The sequence below is a fragment of the Trichosurus vulpecula genome, chromosome 8 (genome assembly GCF_011100635.1).
Source record: "Trichosurus vulpecula isolate mTriVul1 chromosome 8, mTriVul1.pri, whole genome shotgun sequence".
Taxonomy (NCBI): Eukaryota; Metazoa; Chordata; class Mammalia; order Diprotodontia; family Phalangeridae; genus Trichosurus; species Trichosurus vulpecula.
The window spans coordinates 177989978-178015516 of record NC_050580.1 but is presented as its reverse complement, the minus strand read 5'-3'; the positions used below and the strand labels follow the sequence as shown (position 1 = coordinate 178015516).

At 43.3% G+C, this 25539-nt stretch overlaps 1 protein-coding gene across 3 annotated transcripts; it reads left to right on the top strand.

Moving 5' to 3' along the window:
• Positions 1 to 7327: 7327 nt before the first annotated feature.
• Positions 7328 to 24416, top strand: ABHD4 (abhydrolase domain containing 4, N-acyl phospholipase B). 3 transcript variants are annotated; one of them, XM_036736013.1, is made up of 8 exons: positions 7355 to 7432; positions 11558 to 11702; positions 11967 to 12055; positions 13575 to 13947; positions 14471 to 14625; positions 19015 to 19126; positions 21476 to 21662; positions 22789 to 24416. In XM_036736013.1, the coding sequence occupies exons 3-8, from the start codon at positions 12016 to 12018 to the stop codon at positions 22876 to 22878; spliced, it is 957 nt and encodes a 318-aa protein (XP_036591908.1). In that variant the 5' UTR covers positions 7355 to 7432; positions 11558 to 11702; positions 11967 to 12015; the 3' UTR covers positions 22879 to 24416. The 3 variants fall into 3 exon arrangements, with proteins under 3 accessions (XP_036591907.1, XP_036591908.1, XP_036591909.1); XM_036736014.1 differs by lacking the exon at positions 7355 to 7432 and adding an exon at positions 10888 to 11115; XM_036736012.1 differs by lacking the exon at positions 11558 to 11702 and having other exon boundaries at positions 7328 to 7432.
• Positions 24417 to 25539: the final 1123 nt, after the last annotated feature.

Sequence of the window (25539 nt, the reverse complement as noted above, 5' to 3'; positions counted from 1 at the left end):
GCGCAAGCGCCGGCGTAGCCTCCCTCAGGCTTCTAGAGGAGGGGGTTGAGGAGGAAAAGAGAGGGGAGGGAGTAAGAGAGGAGGGGGAGGGGAGGGCACCGCTTCGAAAGGGAAAAAGAGAGGAAGCCAGGAAAAAAGGCGGAGGAGGGGCGGGAGGGAGGACAGTATTTCCGTTGACTAGCTTTTAAATTAATATAAAATTTAAATCTAAGTATTCATCTAAGCCTCTGCTTGACAGTGGCTTGCCGTGTGGTCTTAGGTAAGTCACTTCACCTCTCTGGGCACCAGCTGCCATCTCTGTAAAATGCGGGGTATTGGGAGGGGGTAAGGAGTACCTAGGTGATTCCTAAGGACCCCTGCCAGCTGTAATGTTCAAGGAGTATATGAATTTATATCCATTTTCACAGCCGGATGTTTACAGGACCATATAAGTTGACAGTCGCATAACCTTTTAAAGTTTGCTAAATGATTTATATGTTTTTGCCCCACATAGCCCTGTGATGTAATATAAATAATATGGTAATATCATTTATCATTAACATGGCTATCGGGCTAATATTAGTATGTATGTTATTCATACTATAATGGATATTATTGCTATTGGCCGTATCAATATGGATATTGTTGATACTATCGATAATAGATATTATTGCTATTCATATTAAGATGGAAATTGATATTACCTATAATAAAAATAAGCTAGTATTTATAAGGCTCGTTAAAGTTTCCTAATCATTTACTAAGACCTCATTTTACCCTCACAACCCCAGGAAGCAGGTGCTCTTTAGCATTCCTCATTTTACAGATAAGGGAGATAATGGTTAAGTTATTTGCCCAGGGTCATGTGCTGATGGTAAACTGGATTTGAACTCGGTTGATCTTGACTCTTGGTCTGGTGCCACTTAACTGCCTCTATAGATACTAAATTTTAAAGAAGAGGAAACTGGAGTTCAGAGAGATTAATAAAGCCCATAGTTACACAGAGTCACAGAAAAGGGTTTAAGCACTGGTGTCTAATCAGTCATTGCACTGCATCCTCCAAATTTAAATTTCTTTTGCATTTTTGTGAATTTGAATAAGTTTTTAATTTTAACTTTTTGTTTTAGTCCCTCTGATTGAAAATGGCAAACATTGAAGAAAAAGTCAACTGCGTTCTCTGGTTAGCTGAACTCAAGTCAGCAACAGCTGTAAGAAGAAAATTTGCTTCCCATTATAAGAAAGAGGCTCCCCACAGAAATTTAATTAACAACTGGATGAAAAAATTCAAGGAAACTGGCTCAATTCATGACAAGCCTAGATCTGGGAGACCCCGAGCAAGTGAAGAAACTGTGGCTGAAATTGCACATGAAGTATTTATAGCACAAGATGGTGGCTATGTTGAGTTTTAATAAGAAACATATCAGTATTTTAAATTTTAAATAATTTTTAAGTGTTATTTGTTTGTAGCATTTATACTTCGGAAGTTATTAAAGCTTAAAACTGCACTAATGCTTTTGGGACACCCTGTATTTGTAGTCCAAGGGGCTGGGTTCCAATCATGCTCTGCTGCTTTTCACACATGTGACTCTGGGTAAGCCATTTCACCTCTCTGGATTTCAGGTTCCTTCTTAATAAAATAAGGGGATTGAATTAAATGATCCTTAAGGTCCCTTCCAGCTCTAAATTCTGTAATCCAAGTTGAAATTTTTTTTTTTATCACCAGGATCTAGCTTTCCTAATTTTCTCATGTCCTCCTTTTCTAGTATCCCTGACCTGTTAATTTTGTGATATTTCATAACCAGACAGGTTCTAAGGTTAACAACATCAGAACTTTCAGAGTCGTATGTTGCAACAATTCGACTAGCAGCTGTTGTGGTGAAAGACCAACACAAGCCCAACAACAAGATCTTTTGATCTGCTTTACGAATCTTATTTCAGTCCAACATACAAATATCATTCAGTTAGTTCAGGGGAAAAAGCCAGCACCCTGAACTTCAGAGCAAATACAAACAAATTACAAACATACATTATAAACACACCACATACAATTCATAGTTATGAAGAAACCAACATCTGAATTGAGGAGCTTGGGGGCGTTCATAAGAGCATCTGGCCCAGAGTCATGGTTACTCTTCCTGTGGTTCACAGCCCCCAGCAAATAGCTCTGTTCTCTCTTTTTAAACAGTCTTTAGCCATCATCAAATGTCATCTGAGCCACCAGAACTCAGGGTCCTACTATTGGCTCTGGTCTTAGCAACTCCTCTTAGGACACCGAGGGCTTCACACCCACATAGGCTTAGCACCTAGTAGATAGGGGTTTGGTCCTGGGTCTTTGCTCCTAGTAAGGCTCAATCAAAGACAATTTGTTGTTCTAAAACGATAAGAAGTCCCAACTTAATTGGTATTGCACCATATCATAAAACTATCTAAGTAGTACCCGTAGGCTTCTCTGATCAGTTATGGAATGATGGCAACCCTAAGAGGGTTTGGAGCCCAACAGCCTCAGTCCCATCCCGTTCACCTTTCATTTGCAACCCATAAATGCTCGTCTAACTGATTTCAGTCAATCCACAAAGTCTTTAGTGCCAGGCAAGGGAGGGAGAGGGTTTATACTGACAGTGTAAACTATTTGCTATCTTATAGCCTAATAGAAACTATCCAAACTTTACTACGTTGTTGTTCAATCGCATCCCAGTCTTCATGACCCCGTGGACCATAATGTCTAGTAGGTGTCTGAGGCTGGATTTGAACTCAGGTCCTCCCAACTCCAAACCCAGTGCTCTATCCACTGAGTCATCTAGCTGCCCCTGCATCACTACGTATGGTGATTATTACTTTCAGCTCTAGCAGGGCTCTAGGTTGAAGTTGATGGGCGTATGTGTAGGTTGATAACTCCTCCTATCTCTCTGATTCAGTCACTTTAGAGCAAGGACTGTGTGACAACGTATCCTTTGCAGTTCTAGCATGTAGAACATTTTTTGTTGATGGCGTAGCTTCTAGTACACCTTTGACTTGACTTTAGTCACTACGCTCAGCTGGCTTCCAATAAAGTGTGGAAACAGGATTATTGAGAGACTTCAGTTTATGAGCTGTTAAAGCAAATTTGAAAATCTTAGATTGACAGACTGTGTATGATACAGTCAGTTTCCTTCCTAATTTGAACCCTCCTCCACCTCCCTGCCTCATCAGGAAGTAAAAGGATAGTTTCAGCACCAAAATCAAGCTGTATGCATATTCCAAGAGGACGTTTTTCTGATGTAGAGGCAAATTATTCAAAGTAGTGATATTGCCATTGGTACTATTCCTCCAGACCCCTGCTGATGTGTCTCCCTCTTGTTTTCTCTGCCTTTCATTTCTTTCACCCATCATTATTTGCTTCTCTGTAGGAGGGATACAAGAGTAAGCATGAAAAACAAATCAAATTGACTTGTTGAAAGCATGAAATCCGGGGTCTACCAGTCACACCAACATACTGAATTACTGAGTTTTTAATGAACTATTTAAGCAGTACAGCAAGAAGAGGGCTTATGCACTGTCTGCAAATGCTACAGCATTTCTTACTCTGGTAAACTTAAGCTTCTTAAGCTATCTGTACAAATGACAATTTAAATGGACACTAATAGCCCACCTGGTGTTTTGGGATAATTTATGCGAAGGCTTTTTCATATTTCACTGAATAATCAAGTTACCTGTAGTACGGAGCCCCTGATTTTGGTAAGCCTGGCAGTAAACCAATCCTAACAATAACAATTTATAGTACTTGAACTTAGGCCTTCTGGTCCAGCACTTTTCCACTACCCTGTGCTACTTTCTCTCCAGCAGCTACAGAACTGGCCTGTCCCTTTAATTAAAAGGCAAATTAACTTTGTGTGGATGTGGCAGAGCAAGTGGACTTTGAAAAGTTTTATGATCATGACATGAGAACCTCCAGATAGTGTTGGGTGGAAGTTATCAAAAGGTTCCTTTCTTATCTGTAAAATGAGCTGGAGGAGGAAATGCCAAACCAGTCCAACATCTTTGCCAATAAACCCCAAAAGGGGTCACAAAGTGTCGGGTATGACTAAAAAAAAACAACACAACAGCAACATGTTGGGAGAAGAGAAAGAATACTTGGTCTTTCACTCACTGAGAGGCCCAGCTAATGGACGCTAGGATTTCTTTCCACTTTGGAGTGATTTCAGAAGGCCCATTACAATTCCAGGTTATCCTAAGCTCTAGAAATACCAGGCCTAAGGGCTCTAGTCAGCTTGGTTTTGTTTGTTTGTTTGTTAGGGTTTTTTTTGGGGGGAGGGTTGTTGCTGTATTTGTTTTTGTATATGGTGTGTGAAAGGCAGAGCTTTAACACCAGCACCTTCATAGTTCAGGCTCAATGTTGGGACAAAGTTAAAGTCATTGAACATTTTACAAAGCAGATACTTTTCCCTAGCAGACCACGATTATGCCTCGAGGGTACAGTGGCATTTAGCTTTTCTGGATGCATCGCTCTGCCCCTTCCTCCCACCCCTCTCTCCATCTGGAAATGCATCTGGTCAGTAAGTCATCAGTCTGGCAAGTTGTGTGGTCTTTGGCACCCGCCAAGTCTGAGAGGCCCTGGACTTTTTTTGCTGCTTAGATGAGCAGGAAGCTTCATCTGAAAGACTGAGACCAATTAGACGCTGGGGGCAATTTTGTCTTCTTCTGGTAAAGCCTCCCCAAGTTGTGGGGTAGGAGGAAAGAAGTTGCCATCAGAGAAATGCTGGTCCTATCACTTGGTGTTGTATAATAAAGACTAAAAATTCTCTATCTCCAATTAACCTGCCATAAAGCTGATCAAGCACAGACAGAGTTCTCCTGCCCTACCCTGAGAAGTGATCTAGAGACATGAGACCAATTCCAAACCCTCCTTCCCCTGCCTCAGAAAAATCTATGTCTCCCAAGGGTTTGGGCTAGTTCCCCTAGGTTGTTGTTTGTCCTTTGTTCTCCAAGAGGACCATAACATCAGGGAAATGATGACATGACTTGCAGTTGACTTTGAGTGAGGGAGGGCTGTGCAAGGTCACCAGCCTCACTTTCTCCTCCAGAGCCATCAGGGTCCAGTGGCCTGATATTCACTAGGATGACAGGAGATGGCCCAGGATGCATTGAGAGACCCTGGCTCTTCTAGGTTCTCACTTTGAGTGAGGTAACCCAAGTAAACCCAATTCACTGGGTAACTCATAGATTGGACAATAGGTCCCTGCCCTCCTTGCACAGAGTGAATGTAAATACTAAATAGTGACTATTTCTCTTTTGGCCAGGAACCCTGAGGGTCTTCCCCTCCCAGATTGATTTTGTTTTCTGAGTTTTGACTAAAGGAGCCATCCCTTGATTGATCTCTTAAAGAGGCCCATTCACTGAATGGTTGTAACCTCACTCAAAGCCCTCCCTCACTCAAATCAAAGTCAACTGCAAGTCATGTCATCATTTCCCTGATGTCATGGTCCTCTTCAAGAACGAAGGACAAACACAACCTCTCCCTCTTCCTTCCTCCCTCTCCCTCTCCCCTCTCCCTCTCTCCCTCTCTCCCTCCTCCCTTCCCTCTCTCCCCCTCTTCCTCTCCTTTTCCCTCTCCCTCCTCCTCACCCCCTCTCCTCCCTCCCCCTCCCCCTCTCCTTCTCCCTCTCTTTCTCTCCCTCCCTCTCTCCCTCTCCCTGCTCTGCCCAAAGGAAGGTACATTTTGATGGCTGAACGCTGCCTTCCCCTAGATAAGAGGTAAGTGGATACTATACACAGTCCCTTCCAGCTCTAGACCACACACTCTCAAGTCTCCGAGACACCTAATCTCTACATGTTCCCCTTCTCACAAGTGTAAATCCCTTAGAACTCCCTGCAACTTGACAACCTCACCACTACTAAAAGTGTTCTCTCCAAGCAGTGTCTTAATTCCTGGTCCCATTGACTTTTGGTCAGTCATTCCCCCAGGCCCTTCTGTAGGATGTAACTCCCGTATTGACCAGCCCCTTCCTTCTTCATGGTCTCTCTTCCCTCAACTTCCATGCTCTTCCTTGGTCTCCTTGATTCACATGCCATCTCTTGCTGCCTAAGTTATAACCGAAGGCTCAGTCCTCTTTACTATTTTCTTTTCTTTGGCAACCTCATACTGAGAGCTTCATTTATCACATCTATGCAAATGACTCCCAAATCCCTTTTTCTTCTTGGTGCTCTAGACCTCAGGTCCAACTACCTGCTAAATATCTCTCCTTGAATATCCAGCCAGACCCTCAAACTCATTATGTCTAAAACAACCCTTGTTCTCTCCCAAACCTGCCTCTGTTTCTGATAATAGCACCAGCCCTGTCATAATCCCAGACTTATAACCTCAGTAGTTAGGTGGCATAGTGGCTAGAGTGCTGGGCCTGGGGCCAGGAAGACATCTTTCTGAGTTCAAATCTGGCCTCAGACGGTTACTAGCTGGGTAACCCCTAGACAAGTTATTTAATCCTGTTTGCCTCAGTTTCATCATCTGTAAAAAAAAATGAACTGCAGAAGGAAATGGCAAACTACTCCAGTATCTTTGCCAAGAAAACCCCAAATGGGGTCACAAAGAGTCTGGAGAAGATATATTCTACTCTCTGGACTCCTTACTTGGAGCATAGCTCCTCTACACCTTTCTGTCCATTTAAGGAGACCGGCCTTTCCCAAACTCCTTAGCTAAAAGTGATCAGTTGCCCCTTTTCAGTTTTTGTTAAACATTTTGATTGAAACCCCTTTGCCCTATCATATTTTGCCTTATAATTGTGTTAATGAGCTATTCCTCCACCTCTGTTAGATTGTAAAATCCCCGAGGGCCAGAACCATCATTTTTCAGCTTCTTAGGCTAGTGCCCTGACACAAGGCTTTGGTGTCATTTAGTTGAACTGAATTGGACATTTGTACAGGCTAAAATGAACATCAAGGTCAAGGAAGCTACGGAAGATTAGCTTGAAGGTCATAAGTAGGGGAAGGCTGTACTTCACTGGGCTAGTACAGCTGAGGGTAGGATGGAGATAACATACCAGCATAAATAGCTTAGGACTTCTTTAAAAGCTTGTCACTTTAGCCATTCACCTCTCCCCCCACAAATCTTTCCAGAGCCTCCACCCCAGGGCTACTCAAAATGCACCCAGCTAGGGGCTCTTTGGGGGATGGCTCTTTTTAAGGCTTTTGCCCCAGGAGTCTGGCTCCTTCCGAAACCTTGCATATACCCGCTTAACCCAGCTCGCCACTTATCAACTTTCCTACTCCTACCTGAACCCCACCCACTCCATTCATAATCCCCTTTGCCCCACCCACTTTTCTGCTTACCCTATCTTTCTCCTTAGCACCTCTGGCCACGCCCCACTTTGTTAGCCAATGCTTTCCGAGGTCAGCTGGTGCTGCCGTCAGAAGGAGGGACAGGCTGGCTCACTTCTACCCAGCCAGGCTTGTTTACTATGGCTGACGATCTGGAGCAGCAGTGAGTTAATTTCCCTGTCTGTCTCTCTTTCTCTTTCTCTCTGTGGTCATAAATTTAGGACCCTCTGTTGCAGAGGCCTGGTGTTAGACATTCCCTACCTTCTTTTTTCAGTTTTGCTTCAGGGGGAGGGGTGAAGGTTCTTTCCCTAGCTAAGAGAAGGAAGGGATGCAGGGGTAGTAAGGACAGAGAGGCTTTGCTGAAAGTTATGTTTCTGACATTAGCCTGTATTTTTTTCTCTTCCTGCTTCCCACCCTGTTGTTGCTAAGATTCCTGCTGCTGAGGGGTTTGCTTGTATTTTCTGGAAGATGGGTGGATGTGGTATATTGGTTGGTCTGGAGTTGGGAGGAAGAGCTGGGAAGCTTATTTTTCACTTGCCCCAGGAATGATCACCAACCTGCCTCTGGAACCCTGGTAGTGAAGGGTGCTGGAGAAAAAGAACATCTTTCACTTGAATACGTTAGAAAGAGCTTTGGAAGGAATGGAGTATTTTTCTGTGCTAGAAAGAGTCAGAAGCAGGGTATGGGGATCCATTTGGTTCTTTCCCAGCCAAATCCTTCAAATACTTGATATAAACGGATAATAATTATCCTCACAATCAAGTTTGGGGTCCCTTTATTGTTACCTGAGCCTTCTCCCCTAAGATATGAAGTACCGACTACTTTTTGAAGAATGACTCAGCAGCTAGCCATGCCTACCTTACATGGGTACAGAGCCTACCCTTTTTCTAGTGCATGTGTATTGTGGCCTCCTTTTCAGAACTTTTGAACTGGCATTTCCCAAAGCAAAGTGGCCTTTAAAAAAGAGAGAGGAAAAGAATTGCCTTCCTTCAGCTCTGAGAAATCCCAAAGAGCATAACTTTCTAAGCTAAAGGCCTCTGTAGACTCATAGTACTCCAGGGCTAAAATCAGAACCCCTGAGTTAGAGGTCCGGCTTTGCCACTTATTGGCTGAACAAGTCACTTAACTTCCCAGAGCCTCACTTTCCACACCTGTAAAACAGGGTGATAATAATTGTACTCCTGGCTGCACAGCGTTGTTGTGAGAATGTCCCAAATGAGACAGTCTGTGTAAAATACTCTAAAGCCATATATGAAGGTCAGCTAGTACAATAGTATTTATAAAATTATCCTGTCAAGTATTTATAAAATTATCTTGTCAATAGTATTTATAAAATTATCTTGTAATTTTACGGATGAGGAAATAAAAACCCAAATAGGTTAAACAATGGACTCAAGAGCTATACACAACATATCTAACCTCCCATCCCATTCAGGAATCTCCTTTATAAAATCACAGTCCTGGCCACTTCTAATTACAGGGAAATCCTTGTCATTAGGGTTACTTCATGAAGTCACCCATTTCATTTTTTTTTTTTGGATGATCTAGGTGTTAGGAGTAGAGGCAACTTAGGTGGCATAGTGGATAGAGCACTGGGCCTGGAGTCAGGGAGACCAGAGTTCAAATCTGTCCTGGACAGTTAGCTAGCTGTGTGACCGTGGGCTTAACCTCACTTACCTTTCAGGTTTGTAGAGAGAATCAAATGAGATATTATTTGTAAAATGTTTAGCATACAGTTCTTGGCACATAGTGATTTCTTAATAAAATGTTCAGTAATTATTTGGTGACTTTTTAAACAGTTTTAAATTTAAATAGTATTTATTGAATACCGAATATTGTGTTCAAGGCGTTAGGGATCAGAGAATATAAGCTACAGTCCCTGACCTCAAGAATTTCCAGGGTGCAATTAAAAGATAACCTATGTTCTAATCACAGGCCAGTCTTAAGTAGCAAAAGAAAAAAAAAGACAGAAATGGTTGTCTAGGAGAGGTGGCATACATAAAAAATACATCCTAGCCAGTAAGTGGCACAGCTGGTGAGTGCCATAGGAGGAAAAGATCACTATGGACAGAGGTGTTTACATACCTGGAGGTTTTACACCAGGCTTTTTCAAGGAGATGGGAGCTAAGTAGAAGTAGTGTGGTTCTAGCTTCAAATCTTGCTTCCCATGCTTATTACCCATGTAACCCTGAGCTAACCTTCCGGACCCTTTATTTCTTAACCCGTAAAATGAGAGGATCAGAATAGATCTATGATTCTAAGATCATCTATGAAGGTTGAGTGAAAGACATAGGAGAGGGAAGGTTGGAGAAAACTCTCTGTGAGGAATAGAAGAAACTCGGCACATGCAAGATACAGCTGGGCATGGTCTAGCTTCACAGAGGGTCGCAGTGGTAGGGGAAAAGGCTGTTGGGATCAGGTCCTGAACTCAATTCTGTAGACAAGGAACCGCAGATGGCATGGGCACAAAGTGTTTGAGACATTTGCTCTTTGGTTAACAGATTAGGGCTGTATAGAAGAGATGTTAAGGGTGCAATTAAAAGTCAACCTGTTTTCTAGTCCCAGGCCAGTCTCAGGTAGCCAAGAAAGCATAGAACTGTCAGGGTCAGAAGTTGTGAACCCAGGCTTGGCTTCACTGTGATGTGACTTTAGGCAGATTATTTAACCTCTCTGAGCTTTTCTTCATCTGTAAAATAGAGATGATAATATTTGCGTTATGGCCTTCACAAGAATGTTGTAAGGATCAAGAGAACACTACAGCACCAGACGCACCAGACACACCACACGTCAGCTATGCCAAAGGAAAGCACGGCCCTCTTTGGGATAGTATCTCTCAAAGTACTTAAATCTCAGAGGTGGTTAGGGACTTCAGAGAACTTCAAATCTAACTTGTATCTGAACAGTTTATCTCTTCTGTAACATTCCTGACAAGTCATCCTAAAACTTCCACTCAAGGAGCCCCAAGTGATAACTTTCAAGACAACTCAGTCCACTTTTGGAGAAGTCAGATTATTCAAAGTATCTTCTACATATTGAACCAAAATCTACCTCTTTGCAACAGTGGACTATTGGACCTAGTTATACTCCCTGGAAACCAAGGAATAGGGGATAGAGAACAGAGCTATGATTTCACTAATAAAGGGAACTCTGGTGAAGAAACCCTCTCTCTCTCTCTCTCTAAATGCAAGTAGGCACCTCTTCTGCCACCTAGAGTCTTGGAGAGTTTCCCAGAGCACTGAGTGTTAGTGTCTTGTGTGAAGTCACACAGCCATTATGGTGTTCCTCCCTCTACCTAACCATCAGGTTTTCTCTCAGTTCAAATATTCCTCCTTCTCCTAGAATCATAGAATGTTAGAAGGGACCTTCAAGATCATCAATTCCAGTACTCTCATTCATAAATAAGAAAACTAGGCCTGGAGAGTTGAAGTGGTATGTCCAACATTACACAACAAATAGGACTAGAGTCCAGGGCTCACGGCTGTTAGCTGTTAGTCCATGCTTTTCCTCCCACACTTGATAGCTTTATGAGAACTGTGATTTTTCTCAGTTGGGTGCCTGCTCCACTGTTAGAGATTACAATGACTCCACAATGCTTTTGCTAATGAGTTGTAAAGAAAGGAAGGTCTTCATCCGATGGCTTCTAGTGATGAATCTTTCTGTATTTTGCTAGGCTGTTTCTCAAACCACAGACAACACAGGGTCATCTTCATGTCACAACAAGCATCAGAGGATTATCTTCATGCTACTATCCTGAGTCTCTACATTGCCAACCATATTGCCTTAAAAGATGGATGCTAGACCAAATAACCTTTTGCAATCCTTCCTGGTGCTAGGATTCTGTGAAAGGTGTTCCCATCTTGGCAGATACTGATTAGGGTGGCCCTATTACGGGGGGGGGGGGCGGAAATCCCTGCTAGTGGCTTGCATTGAAAAAAGGGAAGTCTCTTCTTCCCTCTAGGCCAGAGTTCTAGAAAGCATAAGAAAACACAGGAGGGAGAAGGAATGGCTCTCTTGCACAGTAAGGGGAAATCAGGTTGATTATTTCACTTGTCTCCATTGCACCCATGAGAAATAAGAGGCTTATCCTCCTCGGTTTTATAATTTGAAAACTGAGGCACGGAGGGTAGTGACTTACCTATGCCCAGTGAGCCAGAGCCAAAAGTTGGACCCAGTTCTCCCAATTCCTACCCTCTGCTCCTCTCCATTCCCCACTGCTTTGTTCAGGGTTGAGCTACCCCCAAAAGGAAATTGTACATCTGCTGGTAACCTCTGGGGGTCATATTTTTAGGAGCAGAAAGGGAAAGAGAAAGCCAGGCCTGCTTCTCTGGAAATGCTGGCAGACCTCATGGTAATTTAGCCTGCTTAGTGAAGGTCATCCTCAAGGATCACGAAATAAAAAGTGTCTGATCGGTTCTTGATCTCTTTGAATATAGGTGAGTGACATTCTCTGCATGTAAATAGGTAATATTAGTAGTGTGTGTCATTGTAAATAGCCACTAACCCAAGAGAAGAATGGTTTTAACAGCTACATAGAAAAGAGTGCTGGTTTTGAGGATTTGGCACAAATGAGTGGGGAGGGCAGGCAGGGAAACAACCTTTATTGCCTGACGAATGTTGTGTGGTTATCAACAAGGCCGAGTGACTACGTGTTCCCCTTCTAATGTGATCAACATGCATCTATGTCTCCCCTATCCCAGGCCTCAAGGCTGGCTGAGTAGCTGGCTACCTACTTGGTGTCCTACTTCGATGTCTCAGCTGAAGAATGTGGAAGCTAGGATCCTACAATGTAAGTAGGCAAGATCAGCTTGTCCTGTCTCAGGGCTTTTCCCAAGAAGGATGTGTGGCAGGCTCACGGGCTAGATTCACTAGGCAAGCCAGAGGATAGGGGAGGTAGCTAAGGGAGGGATGGATCGTTAGGATAATAGTTCGTCAACTTTCACCTTACTTTAACCTTTCAATAAATATACAGGCTCATAAACAGCCTCAAGGGGCACCCTTCCATGCCGACTCATTTTATTCAATTCTTTTTTTTTTTTTTTGTCTTTCCATAAAATTGTTGTCATGAAGTATCTATCCAATATACTGGAGGCTTTCTTCTGGCTCCTTTAACATTCTGTGGTTACCAGTCCATCCCCCTCCCTCACTAAATTACTGGCCCACTTCTACTATATTACTGGCCTACTTCCTTTTTTGAGCATAAACATCATTGATGATTTTTTTTTAATGCCACGGCCAGAGTTCCTCTTCCAGACATAACACATCCCACCTTAACTCCTCCAACACATTCACTGGCACACACATTCATCGTCTCACTTTTTTGATATTCTACCCTATCATGCGCCAGCACTTATCTAGCTACCACAGTTGTTTTGGCCTGCCAGGGACTTGCTCCCATGGCCAGTGTCACATGGAGACAGTTAACCCCATTAGCTACACAGTCACATTCCACAGCTTCTACCACTTTGGCTCTTGCCTGTGCCTCTGAATCACAACTCCTCTTTTGCCAGATGTCATCTCCCAAGGCATAACTCCCTAGGTATAACTTCCATGCCCTTTATTGCCCTAAGCAAGCCATATAATTATCAGTCCATCAGGAAGCATTTTATTAAGTACCTGTTGTGTGCAAAGTGCTGGGGATACAAAAAGAGGCAGAAGACAGTCCTGATCTTAAGATCACAATGTAATGTTATACCCTCCTGGCCTTGTCCTAAAGGTCAGGCTGTTCCCACTCACCAACCCTACCACCCCAACCCCCATCCTCTGCTTCATGTCTCTTACAGTAGTAAAACCAAGTCTGCTTTCCAGAATTAGTAAGCAAAACCCCCATATTTGTGAGGGGAGCTGGGAATCTTAGCCATCAGGACCCAAGCAAACATGGGCACAGAAGTAAAAAACTACCTCCCAGCTAGTGGAGAAGCTACCCTGAACTATCTTAGACTGCGTTCTAAGCCAACCATGCAGATTAACACTAGCCAAAGTGTGTCAGCCCAAAGGAAGCCAAGTAGTCAGTTCTGAGAAGGAATTGAAATAAAGAGCCTCTTCTCATACACTTTCTGGCTACCAGGGCAAACTAAGAAATAGGGTTTGGGATGGGGGAAACATTTCAGTTTATATTGGGGACAAGAAGTTGTTGGATTTTTCTATGTAGAGATACAGGGACGCATAGAAAAAAAAATACCAGGAAGTCACTAGTGTCAAAGGTTTGGTGTTGAAGGTGGTTAAGAGTCTATGGTGGAAGTCTAGCCAATGCTGTAATATTATCGGTGGAAATACTATTCATTTTCATGGACTCCCACTCTCCTTAGGTCTCCAGAATAAGTTCTTGGCCCGCTATGTGTCCCTCCCAAATCATAACAAGATCTGGACCGTTACAGTGAGCCCAGAGTTGGAGGACCGCACGCCCTTGGTGATGGTGCATGGCTTTGGGGGTGGCGTGGGTCTCTGGATCTTAAACATGGATTCACTGAGTACTCGGCGTACAGTGCACACCTTCGACCTGCTGGGCTTTGGGAGAAGCTCAAGACCAATGTTTCCCCGTGATGCCCAGGGTGCTGAGGATGAATTTGTGGCCTCTATAGAGACCTGGCGGGAGACCATGGGTATCTCCAACATGATTCTTCTGGGGCACAGCTTAGGAGGATTCCTCGCCACATCTTACTCTATCAAGTATCCTGAAAGGTAAGGGATGAGCCTCCTTCTTTTGCCTCAACACAAAGCCTACTCCACTAATCCACAAATCAATAAGCACTTATTAAATGCCTATTATATGCCAGGTGTCAGGTACAAGGACAAAAAAAAAGTCCCTCTCCTCAAGGAGCTTACATTCTGTGGGGGACATCTAAGTAGATACAACATGAATACAAAATGAACCCAAAGCTGTTTTGTTTTTGTTTTTGTTTTTGTTTTGGTAGGGATGAAGGAAAGCCTTGTGTAGAAGGTGGGGTTTGAGCTGACCTTTGGAGGAATCACGGAATTGAGAGGAAGAGGTTAAGGGAGTAGGTTTGTGGAATAAGGCTCAGCCTGTACAAAAAGGCAGAGACTGGAGATAGAGGAGAAATGAGTAGTCTAGTTTGTAGAGTCAGCATGAGCTTCCCAGTCAAACCATTATCTTAGTCCATCAGTTCTTCTTCCATCTGAAAAGACTAAAGGGTTGTCATACCGCTGAGCTATTAATCTTCATCATTTCTCTGTCTTAACATAGAGTCAAACACCTCATCCTGGTGGACCCGTGGGGTTTCCCCCTTCGACCTACTGACCCCAGTGAAGTCCGGACACCCCCAGCCTGGGTCAAGGCTGTTGTCTCTGTCCTGGGGCGTTCCAATCCTTTGGCTGTCTTAAGGGTGGCTGGACCCTGGGGTAAGTAACTTATGAAAGAGAAGATCGCTATCTTCCTTAATGCAGCCCATCCCGCTCTGGATGCCAGACTCCACCACACTTAGTTTATTCTTGAAAAGTAGAGAAGTAAACCCGGACATTCAAAGATAGCATCATCATCTTTCACTGTTGAGCTACACCTGATATCTCTTATCTGAGGTTTCAGAGGCCTGTGCCCTCCATCTTGAGGGGAGATGCCTTCATCTGCAAGGAACAGAGAAAGCAAAATTAGTTGTATACCCAGGGAGAGGCCTGGATTTCTAATAGGATCATAGACTTCCTACAGGAAGCAACCTCGGAGGCCATCTAGTCCAACCTTCTCATTTTACAAATGGGGAAACTGAGGCCCAGAGAAGGTCAATGACTTGTTTCAGTCACATAGCAGGTCACAGCAGAGTAGTGTTTTCTGCACTCTTACCGAGTTGCCATTCACCTTCCAACCATTCTTTTCCACTCCTGGGTATCTTTTCACTTTGAAGAAATAAAAGGTAAATTATCCTCCATGTTAAAAAGCTATGTCTTGCAGATTTCTCTAGAGCTGGAGACTAACTAGACCCATTATTTCATTGGTGCAGGGAAAGCCCAGATAAGGAAACTCCCTTCATAATGCAGTTTCTCAACAATTTAGTTTAATCTAAGAGTTGCCTAGAACACAAGTGTCCAGTGCCACCCTTGGGTTACATGTGGCCCACGGCACTCCCACGTGTAGTTTGAATCAGATGCAAATTAAATGGGAAACATTTAGCAAAATAAACAAAAATTAAATAAAATTGATAATATTACATTTTAGAGACTAAGTCAACGTGTAGCTCGCAGAGATCCTCATGTATGGATTAGTGGTCTCTGTTTCTATTGAGCTTAACACCGTTGGCGCAGAGCACTGAGAGGTTAGTTATCTTGTTCAGGGTCACACAGGCAGGACTTGAACCCAGATCTTCGTGGCTCAAAGGCCAGCTCTCGATCCACTAAGCTAAGCTACCTCTAGGAGGAACAAAATAGTTCTGGATCCTGTTAAAAGATAGCTCAAAGAAGAACTCCAGCTTCTGAAAACCAGGAGCCAAGAGTGGCAAAGGACAGAAGGAAAAGAATGGGTAGAGACTAGATTCCTTCTGGTGGTCCTCAGCATCTCTGAAGTGTGGTGGTAATCAATAATAACTGAGGAAATAATCCGAGCTACACAATTTATTAGCAAAACAAGCATAATAAACGAGTCAATGGACTCCCCGGTCAGTCCAAAGACCCTGAATACAGAGTAAGACAGATTTTTATGTATTAAAAACAATTATTCAAATAAGACCAATTACAGAATACAAAATTAGATAATCCAATTTCTAATGGGAGGAAAGATTGGGGACTTTCCACTTTGGAAGAGGGCTAGCTAACAGGTACATACACTTCCCTGAAATCAGGAAAAGAGAGGCCCATTCACCCTCAGTGTCTGAATTCAATCAAAGGAACGTGGAAACAATAACCAATTGAGGTAAAACATATGGATTGCTTGAGATGTGTAATTGTGAGAAAAATCCTTCCATCAATCTTTCGGATCGCTGGTCAGCATAACCTAGGTCAGGGGTAGGAACCTGCTACCTCAAAGCCATGTGTAGCCCTTTGACTGACTCCAAATTCACCGAACACATCCTCTTAGTAAAAAAGGCATTATCCTGTAAAACTTGGACTCAGTCAAAAGACCACACCAAGGAGGAACTGAGCTAGATCCAGAGTTGAGTCATAAGATGTAGTCAGCGTGGTTCACTCAATTCCCACAGAGGCAAGCTCGTTTCCTTCCTTTCCCAGCACCCACTCCTCTGCCAGCCCTTCTGTGTTTGGCCAGAGGTACAAATAAGCGTGAGGGATACTCTACAAAGATGGTAGGTTGACTGATTTGGAAAACTGGAGGTGAAAGGTTGTTAAGCTGCCTTTGATCACCTCCTATTTTCATTTGAAGAGGGGAAAAGAAGTAATAGGATCACAGAATCACAGGAGGGAGGGAAGAGGACGAGACAGAGACTGAGGGAGGGAGAAAGAGAGAGAGAGAATAAAACAGGGCAAGAGCAGAGACTGATGAGTTGACTGTTGGGTCTAATTTTTGCAGTTTAGCATTTGGGGGATCCAGTAGTTTTTGTCCATAGAATAAAAGAGCGTAAAAGCAGCAAAATCTTCTAAAATAGGTCCCTGGACCTGAGAGGATGTCCCCAGCTTAACTTTTGTCCTTATGATGAACTGGAAAGACAACTGAATTTGTTGATTTGGTGTCAAACCTCCCACTTGTGTGACCTTACTGAACAAGACATTTAACCTTTCAGGACTCTAGACCAACAGTTCTCAAAGTGTGGTCCAGGAACCTCTGGGGATCCCTGGGGCCCCTTCAGGAGGTCTGCAAAGTCAAAGGCATTTTTATGATATTACTAAGATGCTTTAACTTCAAATATAATAAATATAAAGCTCAGTGGGGGTCCTCAATAATTTTTTAGAAATGTTCAAGAACTGTGCTTTCTCTAGGCAACTCTTTAAGACCCTAAATAGGAAAATAACTGCATTTGTAGAGGGAGTTTCCCCATCTGAGATTTCCCTCCACCCCTGCAATCAAAGGTCCATTTTTCATCCCCAGAGAAACCAGAGAGACACTGATGCTTCCTTTATCCATTATCAAGGAGCAGAATTACTTTTTTTGATTTCTTCTAAGTGAAAAGGAATTGAGAAGAGATGCTGGAAGTGGAGAATCTACTATGAGACCTTAGATATATCACATATCTTCTTTGGTTTTCAATTGTCTTATCTGTGAAAAGGAGGAATTTGGACTAGGTAATTGGTCTTAGGACTAATTCTGATTTTGAAAGCCTGTGTTTTTTTAGAGATCCTAGGACTCAGTAGGATAGTAAAGTCACCTCATCCCATGCCTTGCTTCAGACAAATAAAAAAAATTAAATCAAGTGTGTGGGAAATAGCCAGGGCAAGAGTTGATTGTGGGGAGAGAAGAGTAATATATTGTGTTTTCATATTGAAAAACACTTTCTTTCCAAGCATGGAATGTTTAGAAATTTAAAACTTTTGAAAAGAATAATGTCCTGGGAACTTTGCATTTTTGCTGAATACACTGTGGCTGCTCTAGTGATATCAAGGCAACTCCATGTACTTTGGCAGTCAGCTATTACACTTCTAATTAAGGGACATTTTCTGTGTAGCTCTCTTGTAAGTTTATGGTTGAATGCCAAAAATGAACAACTAAGAGAAGCAGCACTGAGAAGATACATGGTGGTGTGAGGAAGAAGGGTGGGGGAGGAGGAGGAGGAGGAGGAGGAGGATGAGGAGGAGGAGGCGCCTTCGAATCAGAAAGACTTGGGCTTCAGTTCCACCTCTGATGCTTACTCCCTTCATGATTCTGGGCAGGTCTCTTACATTCTCTTTAGGCTCAATTTTCTCATATGTAAAATGGGGATAATATTTGTACCTGCCTCACAAGATTGTTCTGAGGCTCAAATAAGATAATGTATGGAAGGCACTTTGCAGATCTTCTGCAAAAGTAAACACGAGGTCACCTAAAAAAGTATCTGGTTTGAAATCAGAGGAGACCTGGGTTTGAGTCCTGGCCTTTCCACTTGGTACCATTGTATATCCTTGGGCAAGCAGCCTCATTTTTCTGCCTCCATTCAAGTCAACAAGCATTTATTAAGCACCTACTATATGCCAGGTACTGTGCTAAGTGCCTCAGTTTCCTCTTCTGTAAAATGAAAGAAAGAAGGAAGGAAGAAGGATTACATACTTACTATGCGCCAGGCACTGTGCTAAGTGCCTTATAAATATTATCTCATTTGATCCTCAACTCTGGGAGGTAGTTGCAAATATTATCCTCATGTTACAGTTGAAGAAACTCAGACAGACAGAAGTTAAGTGGCTTGCCCAGGGTCACACAGCTAGGAAGTGTCTGAGGTTGGATTTGCTTTCTTGGAATGTGAGCTACTAGTGGTAATGGTGGTGATGTTACTGAAGCCATTCTTCAGAATAGCACTGGAGCAGTCATAGCCTCACTTTGTTCACTTATTTTTTTCCCATATTCCTTATGCCTCTTCATAATCTGTTAGATAAATGTTCCTGCTTGTTCACAATTTATTGGCATTTTAAAGTTTGCAAATTACTTTCTTCACTATCTTGTGAGGTATGCATTATCCTTATTTTTACAGATGAGGAGACTGAGGCACAAGGTCAAGGGACTTGCCCAGGATCACAGACTAGTAATAGCAGAGCCTGGATTTGAATTCAGCCCTTTTGACTCCAGACCACTGTCCTTTCCATTACACCACACTGCCTCTGATAATAAACTGAGCCTGGTGTTTGGTACTGAGCAGACTCTTTGCTCCTTCTCCTCCCTCCTAGGGCCTGGCCTGGTGCAGCGATTCCGTCCTGATTTTAAGCGAAAGTTTGCTGATTTCTTTGATGATGACACAATATCAGAGTATATCTACCACTGTAATGCCCAGAATCCCAGGTGAGCCAACCCTTGGGAACAATGGATGGGGGTGGGCCAGTGTAGAAACTGCAGAAACTGTTAAGCCAGAAGTCCCAAGCCCCAGCTCTGCCACATGACTGCCTGACTGCCTGTATTGGTCTTCTCAACTATAAAAAATTCCTTATTCCTTTCCTTCTCTCCTCAAGAAAAGATATCATGAAGACCAATGGCAGTGTTCTTTAAAAGATTCCCAAGTAATGGGCTGAGAGGAAAGGATGTCACAAAGTGACAGAGAAATTATTTATTCTGGGACACACTTTTTTAAAGTAACTAGGTTGCCTGCCTACACGGAAGAAAGATTTACCCCTTTCCCCAATCCAGGGGGATAACTCAGCAGGCCAGAATTTGGTAGTGCGTTTAAATTACTTAACCTCAGAACATGCTGTCAGTGCCTTGTACTGAAACTGGGATGGAAAACTTGGTGAGCATTGTGGAAGAATCCTGGGGTCTGAGCAAATGCACATCTATGTATGGCTTCTTCTCCCAAATGACTTGAAGTCTTTGCTGCTTTGAAATTCTCAGCTCATCTATGAAACCATGAAGGGACCATGGAAAGCATCATCATCGTCATCATCAGACACACACACACACACACACACACACACACACACACACACTCTCTCTCTCTCTCTCTCTCTCTCTCTCTCTCTCTCTCCCTCTCTCTCTCTCTCAGCTGAATGGATTAACCCAGTCAATAGAAGAGCAACAGACTACTCAACAGGAAAGCAAAAACAAAGTAGAACTCCACATTCCCAGCTTTCCCCAAAGTCCTGCTTCTGACCTCACTTGTCAGGCCCCAATCCTAGCAGCACTTTCCCTGACCGTGCCCTGCCCTGCCCAGCTAGCTACCCTCCCAAACCCCATGTAGATTTATACGTGATGGAGGAAAGAAGGGGTGATTTTGTTTTGGATGGGGGAACACTCATGAAACACTACTCCATGCATCGTAAAATCTCTCTCTGTCTTCCAAATTTTCATTGTTCTGCTCTGTCAGGTGCCTTAGTGAGGCTACAAATATCTTCCCTGTTCCCAGGGGAACATGTGATTAAGACAAAGATAGTAAGTAACTTCATGTAATAACTAGTTCCTGAAAGTAGGTATCAGATAGAATGCTCATAGAACTCTGTTTCTACAACAAAGATAGTAAGTAACCATGTAATAACCAGTTCCTAAGGGTATCTGTACCTAGTAATCTTATGGGGCTCATGCTCATGCTCATAGAGCTCTTGCTTCTCCCCCATCAAAGGGACCGTAAAGCCCCTTAAGATTACTAGGGCTAGAACCTACATGTATATAGACAGGGGAGGTGGGGTTTAACAACTGGATAACCACTAAGCTTTCTTGACATTCCGAAGTCCTAGCAGCCTATGTCTTGGCACCAAGGCCTCAAGTGAGCCTCCCAAAATGCAATCTCAATTCTTCTGTCCAGAAAAATCCAATCCATTCTCCTTCCTCTAAGCAAGACTTGTTTAAACTATCCCAAATGGCACCTTCCCAATCTTGCAAATAGCTACATGAGATGGTTTACCAGTTAACCCTTTTGAGGAGACATTCAGGTGGTAAAATAAATTCTGTATTTCTCACTTAATACCAGTTACTTACTCAGGTTGGGTAAGTGGCTTTTTTTTTTAAATCTTAAGCCTCATTTGGTTGTTGTTTGGACCCTAATGGCTCAGAGTGAATGTGAATAGCAATTCTTTCAGTTTTGACCAGAAACCCTGAGGGTCTTCCCCTCCCAGATTGATTTTTTTTTTCAACTAGGTAAAAGAGGCCATTCTTTGCATTTTTTGCTTGGCCATTGCCTCAGTCAAACTGAGACCTGGGAAAGACCTTAATTTTAAAGGCCAAGGTCAGCCAGGGCCATCTCCAGTCACCCCGATCTATATCTGGCCACTGGACCCAGATGGCTCTGGAGGAGAAGGTGAGGCTGGTGACTTTGCACAGCCCTCCCTCACTTAAATCCAATTCACTTGCAAGTCATGGCATCACCTTCCAGATGCCATGGTCCTCTTTGAGAATGAAGGACAAACAATAACAAGTGGCCCTCTTTTTTTTGCAATCTTAAGATTTCATCTCTCCCAGTATTTTACTGTCAGGAAGTTCATCATGATGTCCAAACAAATCTCTTACAACAAGGAAGCTCAATAATTTAGTTATTTCCACACGTTTGAATGCTCATTCTGGGTAAGAAACTATGTATCATAAGGGATACAAAGATGTTCCAGGTAGACCTCTCCAGTTCTTGGCCTCTAGTGACTAAAGAAACCATTAATTCATTTTTTGGTTGGCAGATGAAGATCTGAGTCTCTAATATCTTTCTGTTGCCAGTGGTGAGACAGCTTTCAAGGCTATGATGGAGTCCTTTGGCTGGGCCCGGCGCCCCATGCTGGAGCGAATCCACCTAATTCGGAAAGATGTGCCTATCACTATGATCTATGGAGCCAACACATGGATAGACACCAGTACAGGAGAGAAAGTAAAACTTAGGAGGCCAGGCTCCTATGTCCGAGATGTGGTAAGTTAGGGCAGAATGGGGAATGACAATAGAGATGAAAAAGACACTGCAGGCTGAAAATCAGAGCATTGGCATGACTCTATCTAGGTGGGTGAGAACCTGTGAAGTAGAAGAGGAAAAAAATGTCTAATGACTTAGCTGGTGAGGGACAGTAGAACAAGTGGGGGTAGCCTATGACATCCTTCCTAGGTATAAGAGTTAAGAGTTTAGTTAGTCAGTCAGCAAGCACTTATAGAATGCCTGCTTTGTGCCAGGCATCATGCAAAGTGCTGAGAATTTAAAGAAAAGATCGCCCCTGCTTTCAAGAAGCTCACAGTCTAACGGAGGAGACAAAATGCAACAACTGTACAAACAAGATAAATTAGAGATAATCAACAGAGGGAATGCACCGGCATTAAGGAGGGTTAGGAAAGGTTTCTTGTAGAAGTTGAGATTTTAGCTCAGACTTCAAAGAGGCCAGGAAACAGATAAGTAGAGAAATGGACCCAAAGGCCCAGGGCGGCCAAGGTTGAGGAACCTGCGGCCTCGAGGCCACATGTGGTCCTCTAGGTCCTCAAGTGCTGCCTTTTGACTAAATCTCATTCTGTAAAGTTTGGTTTCCTTTGGGCTAGCACTTTGCCCACCCCTGCCTGGCCCGGACTATTGCATAGCTAAATAGAGATGTGGCCAAAACAGCACCTGAATAATTCCCAACTAGTACCATATTTATACTACCTGCAGAAGGCATTTAAATACTTTTCCAATGTTTCATACTATGGTTTTTACCAAAGGTGATGACAGTGGCAGGCAAGATGATGGTTTCTTCTCCTTGTCCCTTCCTATTGACCTAAGTTAGTACTTTTGAATGGGATGAATCTCACTATGAGCTCTAGGCTGCTTCCTCTATGGTATGGTTAGAGGGCCAGGCAAAGGTAGGACTAATATGGACTTGGTGAATGGAACTTGGGGAAACATATGGTGCCTTAAGTTCCAGTAGCTCCCATGGGAGCCGTCCAAGTTCTTGTGAGAAATATAATTTGAGGAGTAGTGAATTGAAAGTAGAAAGAATTTAATTGTAGTTGAAATTTTTAATCTCTGGGAAGATTTCCCCCATCCCACTCCTATTTATTTCTCCTTCCTCCTGTAGGCTATTGAGGGTGCCTCACACCATGTCTATGCAGATCAACCACACATCTTCAACTCTGTGGTGGAAGAGATCTGTGAGTCAGTCGACTGAGCTGCCATCCTCAGGAAGGAAAAAAGAGCACAGAGATTCAGCCCTCATCTCCCTCCCTGCTTCCTTCTCTCCTTATCCTTACCAACTAATATGTCACCTAGGCAAAGTCACATATTCTTCATAGGGGTGGGGCAGGACAATGGTGATGGAACAGCCCCTCCTGTCTACGTCCTGGAGATGAGAGGCAGTAGTGGCCTGGAGCTCACCACCTTAGGGATTTCCATAAAGGATCTTAGGTCCCATCCCATCCTCTCATGCCAAAGCATTAACAATGAATTGGTTTGAAGTGTTGCGTAAATCTAGAGATCTCTTTATGTATTTCTACTCTCCGTATACATAATGTGCCAAAGGGTAGGGATCACCTCTCCTCATCTAGAACAGAGAAATTAGAACTATCAAGCCTTTCCCAGATTGGGAAGATTGGGGCTTTCCCATGACTATTGCTGGGAATAGGCCCGCCCTCTGTGAGAACATCTCATATTTTCCTTCCTTTTTGCTCTGAGCTGTAGCACAGACCCACTTTCATTACATTGAACCTCTCCTGAGGCATGAAATCCTTATTCCTTTGGATGATTTTAGATTTAAATGCTTTTAACTTTAAATCCTTAGAATGATTTTTTTTCCGTTAAGTCTTAGAGCTAGGAGAGACCTTAAAGATCATCTACCCTAGTCTCTTTATCTTATACAGGAGGCAATTGAGGCCTAAATAAATGTGACTTATCTAAGGGCATAAGGTTAGTCAGTAGCAAAGCTGGGACTAGATCGCAGGTCTCTTGAGACCTCCAGTGTCTCCTTTGTGTGACACTGCATCTCCAAATTTTGTATTCTTGGAGAATGACGCTCTCCCAGCTGCCGCAGATACATGGATTTATCTGGTTATTAACTCCAGAGCAGTCAGCTTATTTATGTCTCAGTGTTCCACTCCCACCTAGGATAGGGCAGCAGTCCCCCTCCTGGTTCCACCTCAGCTTGGGCTGGCATTAAACCATAGACTAAGCCCAGTGATCTGCTGCCTCCTCCTGACTATTCCCTAGGAGGCCTTAGAGTCTCCCTCCGTGCCTTGGGCATTGAAGCCCCTTAGGGATTAAGAGTGATCCCTGGTGGGGAGATGAAGGCAATGACTTCAACTCCTCCCCCATTGCTGGACTCCCCTGGTATTAACAAAATCTTGCTACTGGCTATCAGCCCCAACTCAAAGCCCCTGGTCCTATTGGGGAACCTCATGCCAAGTCGTCCTCAGTGCAAAGAATGCTCTCATTGTGTGACCCTCAATCTCAGCCCTTTGTCTTTGTTGCCAGCTTAGCCCTGCTACTGGTCTAGCAGCTTCCCATGTCTCAATGGGGCATTGCTGTAGGCTCTACCCTGGGGTGCTAGGTAGTGTCATTGAGACTAGCCACCTAATGCAGAGTATTTTCCATCTACCCCTCTTTACTAATTTTGTTTTTTAAACAGGTGTTTCAGCAGTATTTGTACCAGCCCACTCACCTTGGGGCCCTTTTCTATATTAATAAAGAAATGAAGAAAATGCTTAAATTATTGATAATTAGTATTTTGTCCAGGACTCCGGGGATGGTATCAAATACAGATTGTTGTTCGGTCATACCTGACTTTTGTTACCCCATGGACCATAGCTCACCATACTGTCCATGAAGTTTTCTTGGTTTGCCATTTCCTTCTCCAGTAGATTAAGGCAAACAGGTTAAGTGACTTGCCCAGGGTCATACAGCTAGTAGGTGTCTGAGGTTGAATTTGAACTCAGGTTTTCCTGACTCCAGGCCCAGTGCTCTATCCACTGAGCCATCTAGAGCTGCCTCATCAAACACAGAATAGCCATGTAAAATAATGGAATTGAAGAGTTGGAAAGGACCCTGTGTCCCTATTTTACAGAGTACAAAGAAAGAGGAAGTGAGCTGTGCCAGTGAGTTCAAATTAACCTCATCTTTAGGAGTGCATTAAGCAATTATACTGTGTTTGTAAATAGGCCTTGTCTATGAACTGGAACTCTGTTCTCTGCCAACCCTTACATCACATTCCCGGTTATGTAGTCTTGGAAATAGAGCTCCACACCTCCAAAGTCCATTTTGTGGAACCAGAAAGAAAGACCTGACCACCAATATGGTTCTGTAGAAAAGAGCAAAGTATTATGTTTACTTCCACCTTCTAAGGGAACAGGGCCTAGGATTCAGGATAACCTTGGAGGCTATGCTAGAGGAGCTCATGTGGAAAAATGTGAATCCATATTGCTGTCTCAGAGTTATGTATCGGTATGGGAGCTTTCCACTGCCTTCCCACTGGAGTTACCTCAGATGTCACTTGAAGACAGCTCCCAGAAGAGTCACCTAATCTGTACTAATATCCATAAGTTCAAAACTCAACCTAGTTCAGCTGTGAATAAAACCCTGCTCAAGATGGTAACTGAGATCACATTAAACATAATCATAAGTCCCCATAGGAGGAGCCAGGTTGTACAGTGGATAGAGAGTACCGACCCTGGATTTAGGAAGATGAGCCTTCCTGAGTTCAAATCTGGCCTTGGGCACTTATCTGTGTGACCCTGGGCAAGTCACTTAACCCTGTTTGCCTCAGTTTCTTCATCTGTAAAATGAGCTGGAGAAGGAAATGGCAAGGCATTCCAGCATCTCTGCCAAGAAAACCCTAAAT

Excerpts from the sequence above, each read along its gene's own strand:
- ABHD4 (XM_036736012.1), top strand. The coding sequence starts at position 7,410 with ATGGCTGACGATCTGGAGCAGCA. Across the intron at positions 7,433-11,966 it reads GCTGACGATCTGGAGCAGCA|GCCTCAAGGCTGGCTGAGTA; the intron begins GTGAGTTAATTT and ends CCCCTATCCCAG. Across the intron at positions 13,948-14,470 it reads TCTATCAAGTATCCTGAAAG|AGTCAAACACCTCATCCTGG; the intron begins GTAAGGGATGAG and ends GTCTTAACATAG.